Source organism: Muntiacus reevesi, chromosome 1, assembly GCF_963930625.1.
Source record: "Muntiacus reevesi chromosome 1, mMunRee1.1, whole genome shotgun sequence".
NCBI classification, from domain to species: Eukaryota; Metazoa; Chordata; class Mammalia; order Artiodactyla; family Cervidae; genus Muntiacus; species Muntiacus reevesi.
This window is the reverse complement of record NC_089249.1, coordinates 154,976,831-154,998,454: the sequence shown is the minus strand read 5'-3', so window position 1 is coordinate 154,998,454 and position 21,624 is coordinate 154,976,831. Positions and strand designations below refer to the sequence as shown.

General features: G+C 41.6%; 1 protein-coding gene across 1 annotated transcript in view; it reads right to left on the bottom strand.

Annotated features, from left to right (window-relative positions):
• AGBL4 (AGBL carboxypeptidase 4) overlaps positions 1-6,160 on the bottom strand; it is a 1,390,412-nt gene extending 1,384,252 nt beyond the window's left edge. The window contains exon 1 of the mRNA XM_065910427.1: positions 6,081-6,160. Within this exon, the coding sequence (XP_065766499.1) occupies positions 6,081-6,160 (80 nt within the window). The remainder of the gene's footprint in view (positions 1-6,080) is intronic.
• Positions 6,161-21,624: the final 15,464 nt, after the last annotated feature.

The window sequence follows — 21,624 nt, the reverse complement described above, 5'->3', positions numbered from 1 at the left end:
TAATATTTACAAGACAAAAATTCCTTCTGCAAATCTGACCATCTATTTATTAGAGCTGGTGTATACTTAGTCGCTCAATCACGTTCTACTCTTTGCAGCTCCATGGACTATAGCCTGCCAGACAGATTCTCTAGGCAAGAATAATGGAGTGTATAGCCATGGATTTTCCCAACCCAGGGACTGAATCACAGTCTCCTGCTTTGCAGACAGATTCTTTACTGTCTGAGCCATCAAGGAAGGCCCTTATGGAGACACCCGCATGCTTTTAAAAAGTATGTATCTCTTCACTCCTTCAGGAAATTCCTCAAAATTCACCTCATACAGAGACTTGTCCCACCACACACAGTTTGGCTAACAATTCAATATTTTCCAAAACTTGATGCCTGTCTTTCTTTTGATAGAAAATCAATTATGCTAATGAAGAAAAGTGAAAAGAAATGTCTCATATCAATCACTATGTTTAAACCATGTTTAAACCAAGTTTTTACTTGTAAAGTACATCAGTTCAGTTCAGTCACTCAGTCGTGTCTGACTCTTTGCGACCCCATGGACTGCAGATGCCAGGTCTCCCTGTCCATCACCAACTCCTGGAGTTTACTCAAACTCATGTCCATTGAGTCAGTGATGCCACCCAACCACCTCCTCCTCTGTCATCCCCTTCCCCTCCTGCCTTCAATCTTTGCCAGCATCAGGGTCTTTTCAAATGAGTCAGTTCTTCACATCAGGTGGCCAAAGGATTGGAGTTTCAGCTTCAACATCATTATTTCCAATGAATATTCAGGACTGATTTCCTTTAGGATGAACTGGTTGGATCTCCTTGCAGTCCAAGGGACTCTCAAGGGTCTTCTCCAACACCACAGTTCAGAAGCATCAATTCTTCGGAGCTCAGCTTTCTTTATAGTCCAACCCTCACACTAGATGGACCTTTGTTGGCAAAGTAATGTCTCTGCTTTTTAATACGCTGTCTAGGTTGGTCATAACTTTTCTTCCAAGGAGTAAGCATCTTTTTATTTCATGGCTGCAGTCACCATCTGCAGTGATTTTGGAGCCCCAAAAAATAAAGTCTGCCACTGTTTCCACTCTTTCTCCATCTATTTTTCATGAAGTGATGGGAACAGATGCCACGATCTTTGTTTTCTGAGTGTTGAGCTTTAAGCCAATGTTTTCACTCTCCTCTTTCACTTTCATCAAGAGGCTCTTTAGTTCTTCTTCACTTTCTGCCATAAGAATGGTGTCATCTGTATATCTGAGGTTATTGATATTTCTCCCAGCAATCTTGATTCCAACTTGTGCTTCCTCCAGCCCAGCGTTTCTCATGATGTACTCTGCATAGAATAATAAGCAGGGTGACAATGTACAGCCTTGACGTACTCATTTTTCAATTTGGAACAAGTCTGTTGCTCCATGTCCAGTTCTAACTGTTGCTTCCTGACCTGCATATAGACTTCCCAAGAGGCAGGTCAGGTGGTCTGGTATTCCCATCTCTTGAAGAATTTTCCACAGTTTGTTGTGATCCACATAGGCAAAGGCTTTGGCATAGTCAATAAAGCAGAAATAGATGTTTTTCTATAACTCTCTTGCTTTTTCTATGATCCAACGTATGTTGGCAATTTGATCTCTGGTCCTCTTCCTTTTCTAAAACCAGCTTGAACATCTGGAAGTTCACCGTTCACATACTGTTGAAGCCTGGCTTGGAAAATTTTGAGCATTACTTTGCTAGTGTGTAAGATAAGTGCAATTGTGCGGTTTTGAGCATTCTTTGGCATTGCCTTTCTTAGAGATTGGAATGAAAACTAACCTTTCCAGTCCTGTGGCCACTGCTGAGTTTTCCAAATTTGCTGGCATAATGAATGCAGCGCTTTCACAGCATCATCTTTTAGGATTTGAAATAGTTCAACTGGAATTCTATCACCTCCACCAACTTTGTTCATAGTGATGCTTTCTAAGGCCCACTTGACTTCACATTCTAGGATGTCTGGCACTAGGTGAGTGATCACACCATCGTGATCATCTGGGTCGTGAAGATCTTTCTTGTACAGTTCTTCTGTGTATTCTTGACACCTCTTCTGCTTCTGTTAGGTCCCTACCATTTCTGTCCTTTATTGAGCCCATCTTTGCATGAAATGTTACCTTGGTATCTCTAATTTTCCTGAAAAGATCTCTAGTCTTTCCCATTCTATTATTTTCCTCTATTTCTTTGCACTGATCATTGAGGAAGGCTTTCTTATCTCTCCTTGCAAGTCTTTGGAACTCTGCTTTCAAATGGGTACATCTTTCCTTTTCTCCTTTACTTTTGGCTTCTCTTCTTTTCACAGCTATTTGTAAGGCCTCCTCAGACAGCCATGTTGCTTTTTTTCATTTCTTTTTCTTGGGGATGGTCTTGATCCCTGTCTCCTACACAATGTCAGGAACCTCTGTCCATAGTTCATCAGGCACTCTGTCTATCAGATCTAGTCCCTTAAATCTATTTCTCAATTCCACTGTATATGTAAAGTACATACATACACACATATATATATATATATACACACATATATATTATATCTGAGCTTTTTTATTCAAACTTCAGCAGAATTAAGGAAATACCATTTACTGGGCCCTTCATATATATTATCTCTACCATACACAACTATACTGCAAATATCATCCACATTTTACAGAGGAAACTTTAAGTTCAGAAATTTTGAATCTGAGGTCCACATCTAATAAGTTACAGAAACAAGATTTATACAAGGATTTGAGCCCCAGTTCTTTCCACTTCACTTTGTTAATGTATGCTTAGCTTGGAATGTTTTCTGTAGGGAAGGAATTTTCATCATGGCTATTATTTCGTCAGTATGCAATATGTTGCAATACAAACAGAAGGACAAGTAATGAATCCAGATAATGTCAAAAATAGCCAAAGAACTATAATCTTACATTAATTATTTGCAGATTGAGCAAGTTGTTTAACTTCTCTGTGCCAAAACATCTTCACATATTAAATAAAGATAATACCTTAGAGTGTAGCTATGATGTTGAAGTAGATTAAAACATTTAAAGCACTTAGTACAATGTCTTGCACATAAACACTCCATAAATTTCAGCTACTGCTCTTGAGATGAGAAATCACCAGATACACATATTTTTGTACCAGGTGTCTCCAGAGAGCAATAGCTGGACACCCAATTCAAAGACAATCAATCCTATACTGGCTTGTGATCTATGACATGGTCTAGTGGGAAAAGGTAATGTGTGGCAATTAGATTCTCTCTCAGGAGTCTGACTTAAGAAACAAAGATTGAGCCAGTGATTAGTGATTTAGAAGTTAGTTTGGCTCATACCTTCATCAGTTTCCTCTTATCAAGGACATGTACGGATGTGAGAGTTGGACCATAAAAAAGGCTAAGTGCCGAAGAATTGTTGCTTTTGAACTGTGGTGTTGGGGAAGATTCTTGAGATTCCCTTGGACAGCACGGAGATCAAATCAGTTAATCCTAAAGGAAATCAACCCTGAATATTCATTGGAAGGACTGATGCTGAAGCTAAAAATCTAATACTTTGGCCACCTGATGAGAAGAGCTAACTCAGAAAAGATGCTGTTGCTGGCAAAGATTGAAGGCAGGAGGAGAAGGGGACAACAGAGGACAAGATGGTTGAATGGCACCACCGACTCAATGGACATGAATTGGAGCAAGTTCTGGGAGATGGTGAAGGATGGGGAAGCCTGGCAAGCTTCAGTCCAAGGGGTCACAAAGACTCAGACAGGACTGAGTGACTGAATAACAACAACAACAATGATGCTAAATATGCTCTAAATCTAGCTCTTCAGTCTTCCTTTTTATATCACCTGGAAGCATTCAAGCTGTTGAACATGCCACAAACATTCTTTTGCCTGTCCTCTTTAATCTATCTCTTTAGAATGCACTGAAATACTGTAACTGCTCTACACTTCATCCCAAGCTGCTTCTCTTTACACTCTTTACACACCCTTTAGGCAATTTCATCCACATTCATGGTTTCACTAATTAACTCCATGCTACCCCAGACTTTTCTTATATATTCAACTGCCTTGCCAATCTCTCCACTTATTGGATAATTCAAAGATACCTCAGATTCCATTTGTCCAAAACTAAACACATGATCTTCCCTCTCAAACCCAGCCAAGATCCCTTTCAGGACTCCCTATCTCCATAATGGCATCACCAACTATTCAGCTGCACAAAATAAAAAATTAGAAGTACACTTTGATATATCCTTCCCCCACATTCCCATCTTTCACTAAGTCCTATTAATTTTGCCTTTTAAACATTTCTTAATCCCTTCCCTCCATTTTTGGATTTTTGACCAAAATTCTTATCCTAGCCTTTAAGGCCCTTCAAGATCTGCTTCAGCTTACCTCATTTGTCTTCCTATTGCCCTAAGTGCAGCCACACTTGTCTTCTTTCAGTTCCCTAAATATAATACATCATGCTTCCTCCTACCTTAGGGTATTTGCACATGGTTTCCCTCTGCCTGGACCACTCCTTGCCCATCTCTTCATTTATTCAATCTCTATTATATCTCAACTAAAATTTCACTTCCTCAGAGAAACTCCTTGAACACCTAGACAATATCAGGTCATTTATTCATTAATTTTAAAAATTTTTATTAATAACTACACAAGGTATGGTCCTAGGAATGTGGAATTAATAAACACAAGACAGACCCTTGCCTTCATGGATCCTACATTCTAGAGGAATGAGGCAGTAAGCAATAAAAATACTAAATAGATTAAATTATATGTGTGAAGGCAGTAAATCTATGGGAGGAAAGAAAAGAAAAAGAATAGGGTAAGAGAATTACAAGCAGGGAGTTTTCAGTGCTTAATTTGATGCCTAGAGAATAGTTGGCACTGAAACATGTGTTGGGTGGAGTATGAAAAAGGGAATGAGCATGTTCAAGTTGAGGGAGCTTAAACTATAAAATAAGTAGAGGACTTACTTGGTGCAAGAACAGAGATGCCATGAAAGAAAGACAAACCATGCAGGTCTTAAGAGGTAATGATCTCTTAAATCATTCTTGATCGCTTCTTACAGATTCCAGTTTCAGTCACTGTATGGTCTTACCATAACTGCGACCTCCCTCCCCTACCCCCAAAGGGCTGGATAATTCAAGTGGGTCACTCTTGTAACCAAAATACCCAATCAGGACACATATACAAAATTATGGATACCACTCCATCACCCACCACCACACAATGGCTTTCACCAAAGCCACTGCTTTTCTATACACACACACACACACACACACACACACACACACACACACACACACACACACACACACACACACAGCTATCACTTTGATGCTCCAGTTCTTCAGCTCCCAATCCCTATTAGGGACAAACCCCCCTCCCACATACACAGGACTGTAAAAGCCCTTTCTTCTATGACCCTATAAGGCTTAGGTCATTATCTCTCTAAGCCAGCCAAATTTACAAGGCAGTCCCCTCAGGAACAGAATCCTAGGTCTCCTTGCCTGTTAGTCTCCCTGCACTTTAAAGACCAGCTTCTACCCACAGACACGTGAATGTGCATCCCTCTGTGATTCTGAATGACCTTCAAGATTACTGACCCCATACACACCCACACTCAGGCTCCAGCCTCCTTTGGTAGGGTTTTGAAGGGCTGGGTGTCCCCTCAAGGCTCTTGTCCTCTTAAGGACTCATAGGAGGACTTGCATACTTTCTCTGTGACAGGGGTGACCCTCAGTCACTACACTTCCCTGAAGCACAAATACTCATATATGCCTTTCCATGGCACTGCCTGAAACTAAAGTAACACTCCTCCTACTTAACCTGCCTCCTCAGAATTAGAGTCCCTTTCCCTTCAGAGGACCCTCCCATAGTCCACAGGATTGTGTACAACCCCTCCCGTGACGCAGCCTACCCCCTACAATCAGCCCTCAACACAGGTCTTCCCTGGGGTCCAGCCCTTTCTCACTCCAAAGAGTGCACACACTCTCCTACACTCCCACTACGCCTCGACGGCTAGCCTCCGCCCGACACTCAAAGGGGTGTGCTCCTCCCTTGACCCTTGACCCCGAGGTCATAACCTCACCGCGCAAACACAGAGGGCGCCTCTTCAGGAGTAGCGCCAGGCCCAAGTCTCCTGTCCCCTAGGGCCCAGGACAGCGCCATGCTGCCTCAGCTCTTCCCCCTGATCGACCGCCCCCACAGACCTGCCTCAGGCGCCGTCTGGCTCCGCTCCGCCATTTTTTGTTGTCGTTCCGCCTCTGAGCCCACGCGAAAATTGCGGGTCAGTGGGGAGCGGGCGATGGGATCCGCGGGCTGACAGAAGCTCCCTCAGGAAGACGCTGCGCGACGGTTGCCAGGGCAACGGGCAGCCGGCGTGTAGACTGCCGGCGCGTGGCGCGTGGCTGGGGGGCGGGCTGGGAGCGAGCGTGCGTCCGAGGCCCCGCCCCCTCGGAGCGAACCCCTTCCCTTGCCGGGTTTCTGCCGGGCTGGGACTCCGCCGCGCTTTTTCCACGCAACCCGGCCCGCGTTCTGGCAACTGAGCATGCTCGGGCGCCTCTGAGACGCCGGGGACCTGGTCCGCCGGGGTCGCGCTCTAAAGCTGTTTAAGCAGGTGCACGTGCTGACTGAAGAGCTGAATTGGGCTTGTTTTACAGATTTCTTAATTTCCCAGCGCTTCTCCCTACCGTGTGCCTGGCTCTGATCAAGGTGCTGAATAACTTGTATCTTCAACTGGAATGCCCTGAGAATGATTATGTGCCCATCCCACCCCAAACACGTGGAGTACTAACGGGGTGGCCTCCTCGTCTCTCTACATCAGCATTAGCCCCAACTGTAGCGAAGTCTTCGCTTTCCTCAGTTTCGCTAGTCTTGTTTAGTCTTTTGTAGTCGTTAAATCATGTGGACTCTTGAGATGCCATGGACAGTAGCCCACCAGACCCCTCTGTCCTTGGAATTTCCCAGGCAAGAATACTGGAATGAGTTGCCGTTTCCTTCTCCAGGGATCTTCCTGACTCAGGAATGGAACCTGTGTCTCCTGCATTGGCAGACAGATTCTTTACCACTGCGCCACCTGGGAGGCCTAGTCTATCTCTCAGAATAACCTAGGGTGCTCTTACCCGTTTCTGCTAATCGTCACTACCTTCTAAGACCAAACTAGAACCTATTCTTTGCTGAATTCCTCTGTCCCCCACAGTCACCTGTGCATTCGTGTCCGAACATTTACAATGCTTTATGCATTATTTACTTCTCTTTTCCTCACTTGACAGTGAGCTCCCTTATGCCTAGGATCAGGTCTTTAGCTTTGCATACTCCATAATAGAGCATTGTGCTTCAGGCAAAGGAAGTGTTAAGTAAATGTTTATGGAATGAAAAGTGGTTCCTAAGTTCACACCTGCACATTCTTACCTGTTCTGTTGAGCACTTAATTTTTACCAAATACCTTGCTAGGTAGGCCGCTAGCCCTCCAGAGGCTCACAAAGGAAGGGAAAGAGATAATGAATTTGATGGAGGTTAACTAGTTTGGGGTTGCAAAGAGTCGGACATGACCGAGTGATTGAACTGAACTGAACTAGTCTTACAAGTGCTGCAGGATCAGAGGGATGGAAATCTAAGTTGGGGAGAGGGGGAGGTGGTGGCTAATCAGTGAAGACTGCAAAGGAAAGAGGATACCCTAGCTGAGTCTTGAAGAAAGACTAACTGCAAGCCAGGGAAGGGAGAGGAATAGTGTGTCCAGGCCCAGGGAGTAGCACGTATCCAGGCACAGAGGGTGGGGATCACTGTTTGAAACTGCAAGAAGTCCGATACTGCCCTGGTACAAACTGCACAGGGTAAAGTGTTGTCTCTAAAGAAGTTCTTGTATAGTTAAGTAATTTCTTCCTTTGGGTTCCCAAAAAAGCAGAGCCTAGGCAAGGACTTGAGTGCTAGTGATTTGGGGGGAAGGTAAGACTATGAAACAGAAGTGAGGTATAGACAGTGAAAGAGGGAATGGAAAAAAAACAAGAAAAGTGTGTTATTTAGGTAATTGCTTTGGTAGAAACTAGGCTTAATCTGACTGGAGACCCTCTGAAGAACCAGATATTAATAGAATGTGCCTCAGCATTGTCCCACTAAGAACAAGGGTCATGTACCTCAATTTCCATCCCCATTGGTTGAGGGTTAGGACCTTGAACTCTTTAACATTTCCTGGTTACTCTGGTCCAGTGCAAAGCTGCCTTCTAGGGCTTAAGGTAGAAAAGCAGGACTAGAATGTTTTGGGGTGGTTTGCTGGCAACAAGCATGGAACTGTCCGTTCACCCACACTGAATCAAAGATAAGGTGTGGACACCACAAGAATCTTCTGTAGAAATTGCATAAAAATACCCATCAGAAAATACCCCTCGCATTCCAGCAATTTGAGATTCACAAGTGGTGTTAATATAACCATCAAGATGAAAATACACAAGCTTTCACATATCAATCCTAATTACTGAATTGTAAAGGCTGTGAGCCTGTAAGAATTTCAGTGTGGGAAAGGGACAAAGGCACTTCATTAAATAGTGTGTGTGTGTGTGTGTGTGTGTGTGTGTGTGTGTGTGTGTGTGTGTGTGTGTGCCCAGTCACTCAGTTGTGTCTGACTCTTTGTGACCCCATGGACTGTAACCCACCAGGCATGCCTCTGTCCATGGAATTTTCCAGGTAAGAATACTGGAGTAGGTTGCCATTTCCTACTCCAAGGACTCTTCCTGACCCAGGAATTGAACCTATGACTCCTATGTCTTCTGAATTGACAGGCGGATTCTTTACCACTGCACCACCTGGAAAGCCCTCATTAAATATAAAAAGGTGGAAAAAAGGGAGTTTGAAGATCCAGGTTCTACTCAAACTCTGACCTTGTAACTTTATAATCTTGGGCAGATTACTTACATTCATTGAGCCTCAGTTTCCTTTTCCAACAAACTGAGACAGAAGTCCTGCCTGCCACAAAGAATTTGCTAAGTCACAAATGGTAATAGATTACAGTGCATTTGGCAAGTATAAATTTAGTAAATAAAGGATCTAAGATGTTTTAGAGCAATTCACTTATACATCCCTTGATTTTTTCTGCTGAGGCAGACTCTATGCAAGTACTAGAGATGAAGAGGAGAATATAACACTGTCCATGTTTTCTAGGAGCTCACAGTCCAGAAGAATGAGAGATTTAATCAGTAATTACAACCCAGCATGATCAGTGTTCTGATAGAAGAAAGCATGGGAGACTGTGGGAGCCCAGAGGAAGAGGGCACAATCCAGTCTGGGAGAGGGAGTATCAGTGAAGGGAGATTTAGGGAAAGTTTTCTGAAGGAGAGAGTGTCTGATCTGATCTGACTCTTCAAGGGCAAGTACCAGCAAGCTGGGCAAAGAATACAGGGATACAGAAAGAAAGGATGGTTGAGGCAATAGGAACTGCATGGACCAAGCAAGGGATAGTGTATCTGAAGTGAGGACCAAGGCAGGAGTGGTACCTCAATAGGTGAGGGCAGCCTTGGAGAACTCATATGTGGGAGGATTGATCATTTAGTGGGTAGAAACCCAGTGGCAGGTTTTTAAGGAGGTTAGGGTCACTGTGCTGGTTGCTGTGTCAAGAGTAGATTAGAGCCAGGAAGATTAGAGCCAGGAAAATCAAAAGACTGTGTAGTAAATAATCTACATAAATGTATGAAGCACATACAAGAGTCTCATCAAAAGGCAATCCAGGGCTTTCCTGGTGGCTTAGTGGTAAAGAATCCACTTGCCATTGCAGGAAACACAGATTCTATCCCTGGCCTGGGAAGATCCCACGTGCCGTGGAGCAGCTAAGCCTACATGCCGCAATTACTGGACCTGTGCCCTAGAGCCCAGGAGCCACAACTACTGAGCCCACGTGCTCTCGAGCCTGTGCTCTGCAACAGGAGAAGCCTTTGCGATGAGGTGCCCGCACACCGCAAGTAGAGAGTAGCCCCCACTCACTGCAACTAGAGAAAAGCCCAAGCAAACACAGAAGATCCAAGAGAGCCAAAAAATAATGTAAATAAATAAAATTATTTTTTAAATGATAATCTGAAAAGTCAACAAACATGTTTCTATGGAACTAAACTGTTCAATTTAAATTTTAAATAAAATGCAAAAATCAATTATTTGGTCAGACTGTCCACATGTCCGGTGTTCAATAGCCACATGTGGTTAGTAGCAACTATGTTAGACTGCATACATAGAGAGAATCTTTCTATCACTGCTGAAAATTCTATTGGACAGCGGACAGCATTGATAGATAAATGGCAACTGAGCAGAGGGGATGGAATGCCTGGGAAGATCTGCACTGAAAGGACCAGGTTTAGTTCTCCTGTGTGTCAGCTCCTCTCCAGAAAGGAGTGAATTCCTTCTGGAGTTCTCAGAGACATCCCTTTTTTTTTTTATGTGAAATAGCATAGCCTGGGACACAGAATAGAAATGCCCCCTACCTGGGTCACAATAGTCAGTTTTACCAGGCTACCATTCAGAGTGTCCCTGGGAGATCTGCTGTCCTCAAAGATTTCCTATGGCTTCTGCCTCCACAGACAGACACCCACCTACTGCAAAGCCAAGGTGACTTTCTTCAGAAAAATATTCTCTGTTTAGCATTCACCCACTCCCTCTGTAAACATTTATTAAAATGACACCTACTCTGTGCCTGGCGCTGAGTTAGATGCTGTATGGAATGAGAGAGATATTCAAGTTATAATGACACTTCTCACATGCACAAACTCATTTAATTCTCACTGTAAAATTGACATTAATGTCATTATCCTACACAGAAGATGAAACTAGGATTCAGAGAATTTAAGTGACCTACACAAAATCACAGTCAGAAAATAGCAAGCCCAAGGGAAAGATGAATAGTGCTAAGAAATTCACCAATGTTATATGATTATATTATTATCAAAAATTCATGCTTTTAATGTTTGTAATCTAATTAAGAAGAAACAATTTAAAAAGCTCCAGTTACTTGTAGAGTTCAGGTGAAGAAAGGAAGTCCACTCTGTCGCTTTGTAGGTTACCACAACAGTCAATTTAAAAAAATGCACAACATGAGAGCTGTGATTTAAGTTTTACTTGGGGCAAAATGAGGACTGCAGCCCAGAAGACAGCACCTCAGATAGTTCTGAGAGACTGCTCTAAGGATATAGGGGGAAAGGACATTGTGTAAGTGATTTTGGTGAAGGAGAGGCTACATACAATCAAGCACATATTTTTCCAAAAGGTTTCTACTAGTCTTGCGAAGCTACTGCTAGTCACAAGAAACAGTCATCACCATGAGGGATTTTAGTGCTTTTCTAGATTTGAAGAGATATAAGAATTGGATTCATAACATCAGCTCTGGAGAATACCTTTCTGAAGACCTGTTCTGCCAGTTTTCCAGAAGCACAGAGTGCCTCATTTCTGCTCTCCACCCTGAACTTCTTCAGGGGCTGTTGAAGGTCAGCAGCTGCAGTAGCCCATGATTTAATCCTTGTAGAGGTAGATGGCAAGCACTCATGGCAAGTGGCAGTTTGTGGTTGACACACACAAATCCAGTTTACAATTTTGAAAAAATGTGGTAAAAGCAGTGATACAGGAATGATCAGAAAAATAAAGGAGCATCAAAGAGAGATACTTTTGACAAGCATCAGGAAAGGATTTTTGGATGAAATGACCTTTGATCTGAGTATTAAGGATGAGATGGGGTTAGCCAGATGGAGTGTAGGGTGGAGAGAAGAGAAATGAAAATACTTTTTAATCAAACTTGCCATTTGTATTTCTACTTTGCTTATGTTGGTTTTTAAAAAATTTCCAACGTTTTCTTATTTGGTTCTTGAGATTAAATTTTAAAAGAATTGTGCTATGCTGTGGCTCAGTGTTAAAGAATCCGCCTGCCAATGCAGGAGACACAGGTTCAATCCCTGGATGGGGAAGATTCCCTGGAGGAAGAAATGGCAACCCACTCCAGTATTCTTGCCTGGAGAATCTCCATGGACAGAGGAGACTGGAAGGCTACAGTCCATGGGATCGTGAAGAGTCAGACACAACTGAGTATGCATGAACCTCAAGGCTATAAAAGAATTAGTTAAGGATTTTTTCTTAACTTGAATTAAGTGTTTAAAAGTTAGAACATGACTGAACTCAACAGAAAGGAAAATTATCTGATGTTGAAAGGAAGAGAGAAATCAATGATGTAGTCATTTATCCTTATAATTTACTCTGCCCATACTGCTCTTTTTTCCAGATATCTGCCTCACTCACTTCATTCTGGTCTCATCTCAGATGACATTATTGGAGAGGTGTTTCCCAACAATACTACTTAAAATGTACTTCTTAGACATTTCATAGTTTTTAGTACTGTGAATGGTATCTTATGTTCTATAATTTTTTATAATTGCTTTGTTCTCTGTTCAGGTAGACAAATGCTATTGATTTCTTAAGTTAATAATAAAATTGTGAAATTCAGTGAACTCTCATATCTAACATTTGTTGACTGTCTTCATATTTTTTAAACTATAAGAAAAATCAACAGCAAAACCAGAGTTGTCTGTACCCTTCCTACTCTTTTAACATATTTCATTTTCTCTATTATTATTTTACCAGAGTCCCTAGTATTGTGTTTAAAAACTGGGATTCTTGGGGTACTCTTTCTACCCCCTTCCAATGTGTATGTCAGAAGCTTTCTCTATCTCCTTTATGCTTTAATAAAATTTTATTGCACAAAAGCTTTGAGCGATCAAGCCTCGTATCTGGCCCCAGATTGAATTCTTCTCCTCCGGAGGCCAAGAACCCTGGCATCTTTGCGTGATTCAGCAACAACCTTTCATCTTGGGGGCTCATCCAGGATCCTTCGGGATATGGTAAGGATGCTTGGAGCTCTAGTTCTTTGTTCTCCTGGCGAACACGTTTTCTGCTGTACTTTACTAACTCTACGGTGTGCTTTCGTGAAAGAATGAAACACCCTGCGCGAAGCAAGTGAGGAGCCCTCCTCTGTGGTTCCGTGGCGACCTCATTCGGCTTATGGCAGAAACCTGTCGGGGGTTTATACCGACCTGCCAATGCCAAGAGGCAACCAACGTCTCCTTTAGGAACCGACCAGAAATGGGAAAAGCGTGTGGACCGTACTCTCCTTTCTCGGTCAGAATTTTTGGTCTCTTTGGCCATTTCATAACTCCTTGGAAATTAGAAGTACTAAACTAATCTGTCGGATCATAGACTTTCAAGGGACTTGTGATCTGTGCTACTACTGTGTACTGTGACTTAGGTCCCAAACCTGGATTGGTAGTCAGGAAGTACCTAGCCTCGTTAGGAATCGAAAGTTCGGAAGTTAGATGGAGCTCTAGCTACAAGAGCATCTCTGAGGTTAAAGGTTACTCAGATTGGAACTACAATGGGTTTTTTTTCTCTCTTGGTAACACTGGATCCTAGTGGACCAGAGGAGACTCTTATACTGGTGTGGTGATGCTTGGAAGAAACATCTCAGTTTCATGTTCGTATTGGTCTTATTGTGGTCAGGAATATCTTCAGGGTCGTGCACAGGCACTCAGGTGACAAATGTTTCCCCCAGCGGTCTAGCCTGAGAGGCATTCTGGAAGGTTACTCTGATCGAACCCCAGGTGGCATTAGAGGCAAGCAAGGTTTTAATGGTGAGGAGCTGGACATCAGTCAGGGATGCCGTCAGGTCTACCCCTGGGGCATCTCCACCCCATCTCAATGGTAGGACCGGGAGGGATGAGTAGGTCGCCTGCATCGGTAAGGGACAGACTAAGTCCGATCAGGGAAGGAAAGCTTTGGTGTAAAGTCTGTCTACACCCCCATCTAGAGCAAGGAGGGACGCCTCCAGTAAAAAGACGGCGCTGGTCGCTTTTTTTCTCTCTTACAGATGGGAACTAACAATTCCAGTCTCACTCCTTTGAACTGTATCCTTAAAAACTGGGATAGATTTGATCCCCAGGACTTAAAGAAGACACACCTGGTCTTCCTATGTGATATTGCATGGCTACGGTATCCATTGGAGGATGGTGAACAGTGGTCAGTTGGAGGGTCTCTTAAGTATAATACTGTTTTACAATTAGAAAATTGTACAATTACCGGTTCTATAGAAAACAAGGGAAATGGGTAGAAGTAGCATACGTGTTGCCCTTTTTCTCTCTGCGAAATATGCCAGATGTATGTCCTAAGCGTATGGATTTGGGTGTGACTCCTTCAGCTCCCTCCTGTCCTCCTACTGCTAGATGAGACGGAGGACAGGAGACAAAGAGATAAAGAAAAGCAGGTTTCTCCAATCTATCCCTGGGATCGTATGTGCAGAGCAGCCAGAGAGACTGAGGAACAGCCACACAAGCTGTTGCCTCTTCATGAAGCACCCACCAGGAGAAATAATCAGTCTATGAGAGCTAATAAGCCTTTTTCTTATCAAGAAATACAAAGAATCAAGGAGGATCTTGGAGACTATTTAGAGGACTCAGAAAAATATAGTAGAGCTTTTAAAGGTGTTACTCTGCCTTATGACCTTACTTGGAAGGATGTGATGTATATCTTGGGACAAACGCTGACTCCCAACTCAAAAAATTGAGTTTGGGGGAAAGTGGTTGCTTATGGAGATGAATGGCTTGGTAATGAATCAACAGGGAAGAGGGAGGACAAGCTAACTGCCCTCCCCACTGGGAATCAGGCTGTCCTGATTACAGAACCAGACTGGGACTACAACATAGCTAAAGGAAGATGGGATCAGAATCATTTTGTCAGATGTATTCTTGAAGGACTCAGGCAGGTGCGTACTAAGCCTTTAAACTATGGCAAATTGGAAAACATAGAACAGGAGGAGAAGGAAGCTCCCGGTAAATTCCTAGATAGACTAAGAGAGGCCCTTCATGGATTCACTGAGATTGGTCCCAAAAGTGAAGAAGGTCCCAAAAGTGATCTTAAAGGATAGATTTCTCACTCAGTTGGCTCCAGATATCCACTATTAAAATGGTCGTATGGACCAAATCAGTCTTTAGATAATCTGTTACAACGGACTTAGACAGTCTATCATGGTAGAGAATATGAGGAAAAGAAAGAAAGGCAGAAAAAGACAAAGAAACAGTCAGAAACCCTCGCAATGGCTCTGAGAACCGTCCTTAAACAGCCTGGGAAAAATGCCCTGAGGGACCCAGGTGAAAAGGGATGGACTTGCTATTACTGTGGAAAGGAGGGGCACCTCAAGTGGGATTGCCCTCAGGCATCTAAGCCGCCCCCGGCTCCATGTCCAGTCTGCAAAGGACCACACTGGAAGAGAGACTGCCCCCAGAGGCGTAGGTTTCAGGGATCCGACTCTCAAGACAATCAGGACTGAAGGTGCCTGGGGGTCTCCACACAAGCTCCCATCCTAATTACACCTGAGGAACCCAGGTATTAATAACTGTGGGGGGCCAATCCGTCGATTTCCTTTTAGATACTGGGGCAACTTATTCTGTGCTTACTGAAATCCCTGGCCCACTTTCTTGCTGATCCACTTCTGTAATGGGACTGTCTGGATGAGCCAAAGATGGACCTGTTAATCTATGTGAGCCTACTTCTGCTGACTCCAAAAATCCTGAGTCTGCCATTTGATTCTCAAGACAATGTCTTCCTGTCCTGGGCGCATTCCTACACTGAATTCCACAATCAATCTAACTGCTGGGTCTGTGGAGTGCTCCCCTCTTCATCAGTGGAAGGCTTCCCGTGGTGGACATCTCCACTTCAAGGAAAAGACTTTCTCCAAGTCTGCAAATACCTTGGACAACAATCGCATGTGATGCCTCTTCTTAAACAGATGACCTCTAACAACCCTAAGAAGGACTGATGTAACTATGGGCATAATGTGACTTTTCATTTTGATGTTAACTTGGTTTAATAACTATTTTGCTTTATGTTTGTAACTGTATAATGGGATTTTCTAACCATCTAAAAGCTTTTTAAGTTACAAATGGTTGTCCAAGTTCCTACAAGTGCCACAGCCTCCTCTAACTATTACTTGGGACCCCTGGATCAGAGACCCTCAATATGAGGATTAGGAGAATATGTTGTCTCAACAATGTAGTGACTACACCCCTAAACAACAGGAAGTAGTTATGAGATGAAAACGACGCCCCTTTCCCTTGGCAACATAATTTTCCTAAAAGAAAAGGGGGGGAATGAGAGAGTCATTTCCTAGGTAGGTTGATAAGAAGTCTAGAGGTCCCTAAAGAGAGAGAGGTCTGGAATACTCAAGGAGGAAGAAGGGGCAAACTTTTTACTTTTTTTTCCTCTACATTCCTTAGGATTATATAACAATGATGTATCCTACCTGAGGACAGTCTTTGGATTAAACCCTCTGGCTGATTCTGTTATCTTAAAATGTAAATTATGGGAGTAGGTCTGGTGAGGTCTTTACAACTTCCAGACATTCTTTGGATTCATTGGGGAGTATATAACTCCATTGCTAACACTAGCAAGTGGGTACTCTTTCTACCCTCTTCTGATGTCTATGTCAGAAGCTTTCTCTATCTCCTTTATACATTAATAAAATTTTATTACACACACACACAAAAACTGGGATTTTTGTCTTTTCCTGACATTAAAAGAGCTGCATCTAAGTTTTTCCATTAAATGTAACTTTGACTCAAATCTTTGTCAAACTGAGGAATTTTTCAAAGAGTTTTAAATTACACATCCCTATCTTTACTCCAGTGGTAAAGAATCCAGCTGCCAAAGCCAGAGACATGAGAGACCAGAGTTCAATGCTTGATCAGGAAGATCCCCTGGAAAAGGAAATGGCAACCCACTCCAGTATTCTTGCCTGGAGAATCCCACGGACATGGGAACCTGGCAGGGTCCAGTCCATAGCGTTGCAAAGAGTCAGACATGACTGAAGTGACTTAGCACCCAGCACATTGAATTTTAGGTTTGTCATACATTTTCTTCCAAGGAGCAAGAGTCTTTTAGTTTCAGGGCCATAGTCACCATCCGTCAGTGATTTTGGAGCCCCAAAAATAAAATCTGTCACTCTTTCCAATTTCTCCCCACCCATTTGTCTTGAAGTGATGGGACCAGATGCCATGATCTCAGTTTTTTGAATGCTGAGTTTTTGTTTTGTTTTAATTTATTTATTTTTAAACTGAAGAATAATTGCTTTACAGAATTTTGTTGGTTCCTGCCAAACATCAACATGAATCAGCCACGGTAAACAAATGTTGAGTTTTAAGCTAGCTTTTTCATTCTCCTCTTTATCAAGAGGCTCTTTAGTTCCTCTTCACTTTCTGCCATTAAATTGGTATATCTACATATTTGAAGCTGTTGATATCTCTCCCAGCAATCTTGATTCCAGCTTGCAAGTCATCCAGCACAGTATTTCGCATGATGTACTCTGCATATAAGTTAAATAAGCAGGGTGACAATATACAGCCTTGACGTACTTCTTTAAAAACAGAGACATCACCTGGCACACAAAGATCCGTATAGTCAAAGCTATGGCTTGTCCAGTAGACAGGTACAGATGTGAGAGTTGGACCACAAAGAAGGCAGAGTGTCAAAGAATTGACGCTTTTGAACTGTGATACTGGAAAAGACTCTTGAGAGTCCCTTGGACAGCAAAGAGATCAAATCAGTCAATCCCAAAGGAAATCAACCCTGAACATTCATTGGAAGGACTGATGCTGAAGCTGAAGCTCCAATACTTTGGCCAGCTGATGTAAAACACCAGCTCATTGGAAAAGACTCTGATACTGGGAAGCAATGAGGGCAAGAGGAAAAGCGGGCAACAGAGGATGAGATGGTTAGATGGCATCACTGACTCAATGGACATGAGTTTGAGCAAACTCTGGGAGACAATGAAGGACAGAAACTTGGTGTGCTGCAGTTTATGGGGTCACAAAGAATTGGACATACCTTAGTGAGTGAACAACAACATCGCATTTTAAACCAAAAATCTTATTTTGCAACTGCTAAAATAATCATGTGTTTTTTTCTCTTTTAATGTAGTAAAATTGATTTATAGATTTTCTGATATTAAGATATTTTTGCATTTTTGGGTTAAATATTATTTGATCACAGATTTTTTTTAAATGCATTGTTGGATTCAATTAACTATTTTAGTTTTAAAATGTTTATAAATATGCTAGAAAATAAAATGTGTCATCTGAGCCTACAGAATTTGGGAGGGGAAATTTTTGTTATTGTTTCTGAGTTTTAATGGTTATTATTTTGTATCTGTAGCCAACTTTGAAATTTATATTTTTCAGAAATCCATCAATTTTATTTATGTTTTAAATTTTCGTATTTTAATTGTTAAAATCTCTCTTGTTTCTATTTATATTTTTTATTATGAATGGTATTTATTTCCATCTTTTCTTGATTGGTATTACCAGAGATATAGTTATCTTACTGATCTGTTCAAAACTTTTAATTTTGTGAAGTTCCCACCCTCCCTCTCTCTATTCCCTCTTACTCTCCTTAATTTATTTTTTCTCTCTCACACAGGAGTAGATTAAGATAAAAATTACAGGAAAACCAAGAATGCCAGTGGCTTACACAAGATAAAATATGCCTTCTTTCTTAAATGTAAAGAATCTTGAGCTAGTTCAGGGTTGTTATGCTTCTCTAGGTGTCAGGGATCAAACTGTATGTATCTTGGTGTTCTACCTTGCATGGTTTCCATTTCAGTCCAAGATGACTACTGGACTTCCAGTCATTAAAGTTGTACTTTTAGCCAGCAAGGAGAAATGTTTCTTGAAACACATTCCATAACTTGCACATATAATTCTACTTATATCCCACTGAGCAGAATTTGCTCATAGAAACACTTCTAGCTGAATAAATAAGTCTCTATAATGGGCAGTTATATACCCAGGGTAGGAAAAGATACATAATTGGAGGGGCCCAGTGAAAAATTTGAAATACAAATTTTTCAAAAACTGTTAAGAATTTCAAGATGGCAAGATGAAAGCATCAAACTAATCTTGGAGCACTGTACTATGTGTGACTGCACAGATCACATGCCCATGAACCTGATCTTGCCCCAGGGTTCTCTATTTCATGAAGAAAAGAAGGAGGAGGAACATTTAGAGACAGCTGGAAGTCTATGCCCCCATTATTTAATTTAATCATTTCTGTCTTTCCCCCTCTTTGTGGTTCTTTGGGACTTTCCAGGTGTCTCAGTGGTAAAGAATCTGCCAAGAGTCCAGAGGATTCCCCGAAAGAGGGCATGGCAACCCACTCCAGTATTCTTGCCTGGAAAATCCCATAAACAGAGGAGCCTGGAGGGCTACAGTCCATGGGGTCGAAAAGAATTGGACGGAACTGAGCACACATGCAGGCACGCATGGTTCTCAGGGTATACTCTTCCTGATTTGAACATTTAGCTAATTGTTGTATTTCCTTAAAAAATGTTATGTATTTCCTTCCATGTACTTAGATAGGTATCATTACTATTGCCATTTTACAAAGCGTAAGAGTAAGCACTGAGAAGTTGAAAGACATGATCAAGTTCAAAGAGTTTATTGGCAACATAATTGGGATATGAATCCAACCAACTTGTCTGGATTCCATGGTTTCAACTAGTGCAACATACTACCACTCTGCATCATGCTTACATCTTAACTGTGCCTGTCTCTTGAGTTGCAACTTATTTTCATGTATCTCCCTTTCCAATTGTGGGTATACAGTAAATTAAAAATGTGCACAACAATTATTCTGTTTAGGGATACACACTGGGGTGATAAAACCATAAAGAAACATATAGAAGTGATTGCGTGTCCTTGGTAAGTCTTGATTGTCCCCAAGAAACATAAATATCATATATACATATATACACACACACACATACACACACACACCCCCTTGGTGAGATGTGATTATTTCTTGGGTGAACTAAAGAGGAAATCAGTAGTGATATCTTTCTGTTAGGGATAGGCAATGACTGAGAAGACCAGAAGCTAAGGGAAAACTGACACAAATCAGACATATATCAACAAAACACCATAGGATAAATTGTTCTCCTCCAGAGAGAGAAGTAGAATTTCAAAAGAAGAGAAAGGGGTCATGGGCCTCAGAGATTTGGAAGAAGATAGAGTTGAAGAAGAAAGGTCAAGGAAATTGAGAAGGGGAAATGGTCCCAAGGATGGAAATTCCCACAAAGGCCACCCTCTTTTTGAAGGACCAAGTCTAAAAAGTTTCACTTGCTCCGTAAAAAGACACTGCTGCAAATGAATGTGTTTCTGTCTCTGTTTCTCCCACTTCTTGCTAAGTGCTACCTCCTTAAAGAACTAGGTATATTTTATATAGTTCATCATTTTGGTGAGATTAGCAGGACAGGGTAGTTCAAGAAAAGTCAGACTTCACTTCACCAACTCTTAATACCTAGGGACTCTAGTGGAGATGAGACCAGAGAATGCACTGTACCCATATGTAAATTAATTTTTTTTAATTGAGATCTCACAAAATATATTGTTCATGACATAATTTTATCACTTAATATTAATTAATGAGAATTTTCTCATGTCACAAGGTCTTCTTTGAAAACATTATTCCTGTTGCTGTAAAAAATATTCATATAAGATGAGGTGCAATAACTAAACCATTCCCTTCTTCTTGGATATTTAGGTCAATTAAGTCCCCTTTTTTTTCTGTCATAAATAATGCTGTAGTGAACATCCTTGTGCATATATCTTTGATCATCATCTCCAATCAGTTCTTTGGTTTGGATTTCTTGATATGAGGTCACTAGATCAGAGAGTATGAATTTTCAAGACTCTTGCAACATATTGATAAATCGTTCTCCTTAAGGACATCATCCTTTTATCCTCTCACTGGCAGGGTGTGCAAGTACCTGTTACACGATACCTTTACCAACATTCTGGCTGTGATATTTACACAAAAAAATGTTTTACCCAATTAACCAGGACACATGCACTGATAGAACTTAAACATCTGCTAAAAAGAAACTTGAGAACTTTGGTTTAAATGTGGAAAAGCTAATTGCAGTTGTCACAGATGGGGCACCTACCAAATAGGGGGAAATTGTTTTCATCAGTTTAGGAGAGGATTGTGTGCTCCAGCTTTCATGCCTCTTTCAGAGTGTGTGGTATGAACTAGAGGGTGTGCTGAGTTCTCTGTGATTTAATAAAACTACAGATGAAGATTTCAAGCTTTCTTCATGCTCATGCCTTAACTGATACTTATTTGTCTATTTGAAAGAAGACTCAGTAGGGTATGAAAATCTAGCTTTTTTAAAGGAAGGTGGCTTGATTGTTAAAAACTATTTGAAGAAATAAAATTTCAAGCTTGAAGCTAAAAGACTCTCTGACACCCATTTTGCTAAGTTCCCCCAGTGTCATTAGACTGGACTTAATGATGTAACAAATATCGGAATACACTGAGCTTGAAACTGTAGGGAATAAAACAAAGTTATTGCTGACTTGTCCACGAAAGTCACAACATTTAGTTTGAACATGAGGCCACATAACCATATTATCCAGTGCCCGAAGAATAACAAATTCTAAAGCTATAGAGTTACATGGTAGAGATGGAGTAACAATATCAAAAGAGGTTCACAGATTAATGCCAATAAGACTAAACTCCCAGAACTGCTATTGGATAAACATCTCTTCTATCAGTTTTAAGAGAAAGTGATTGTT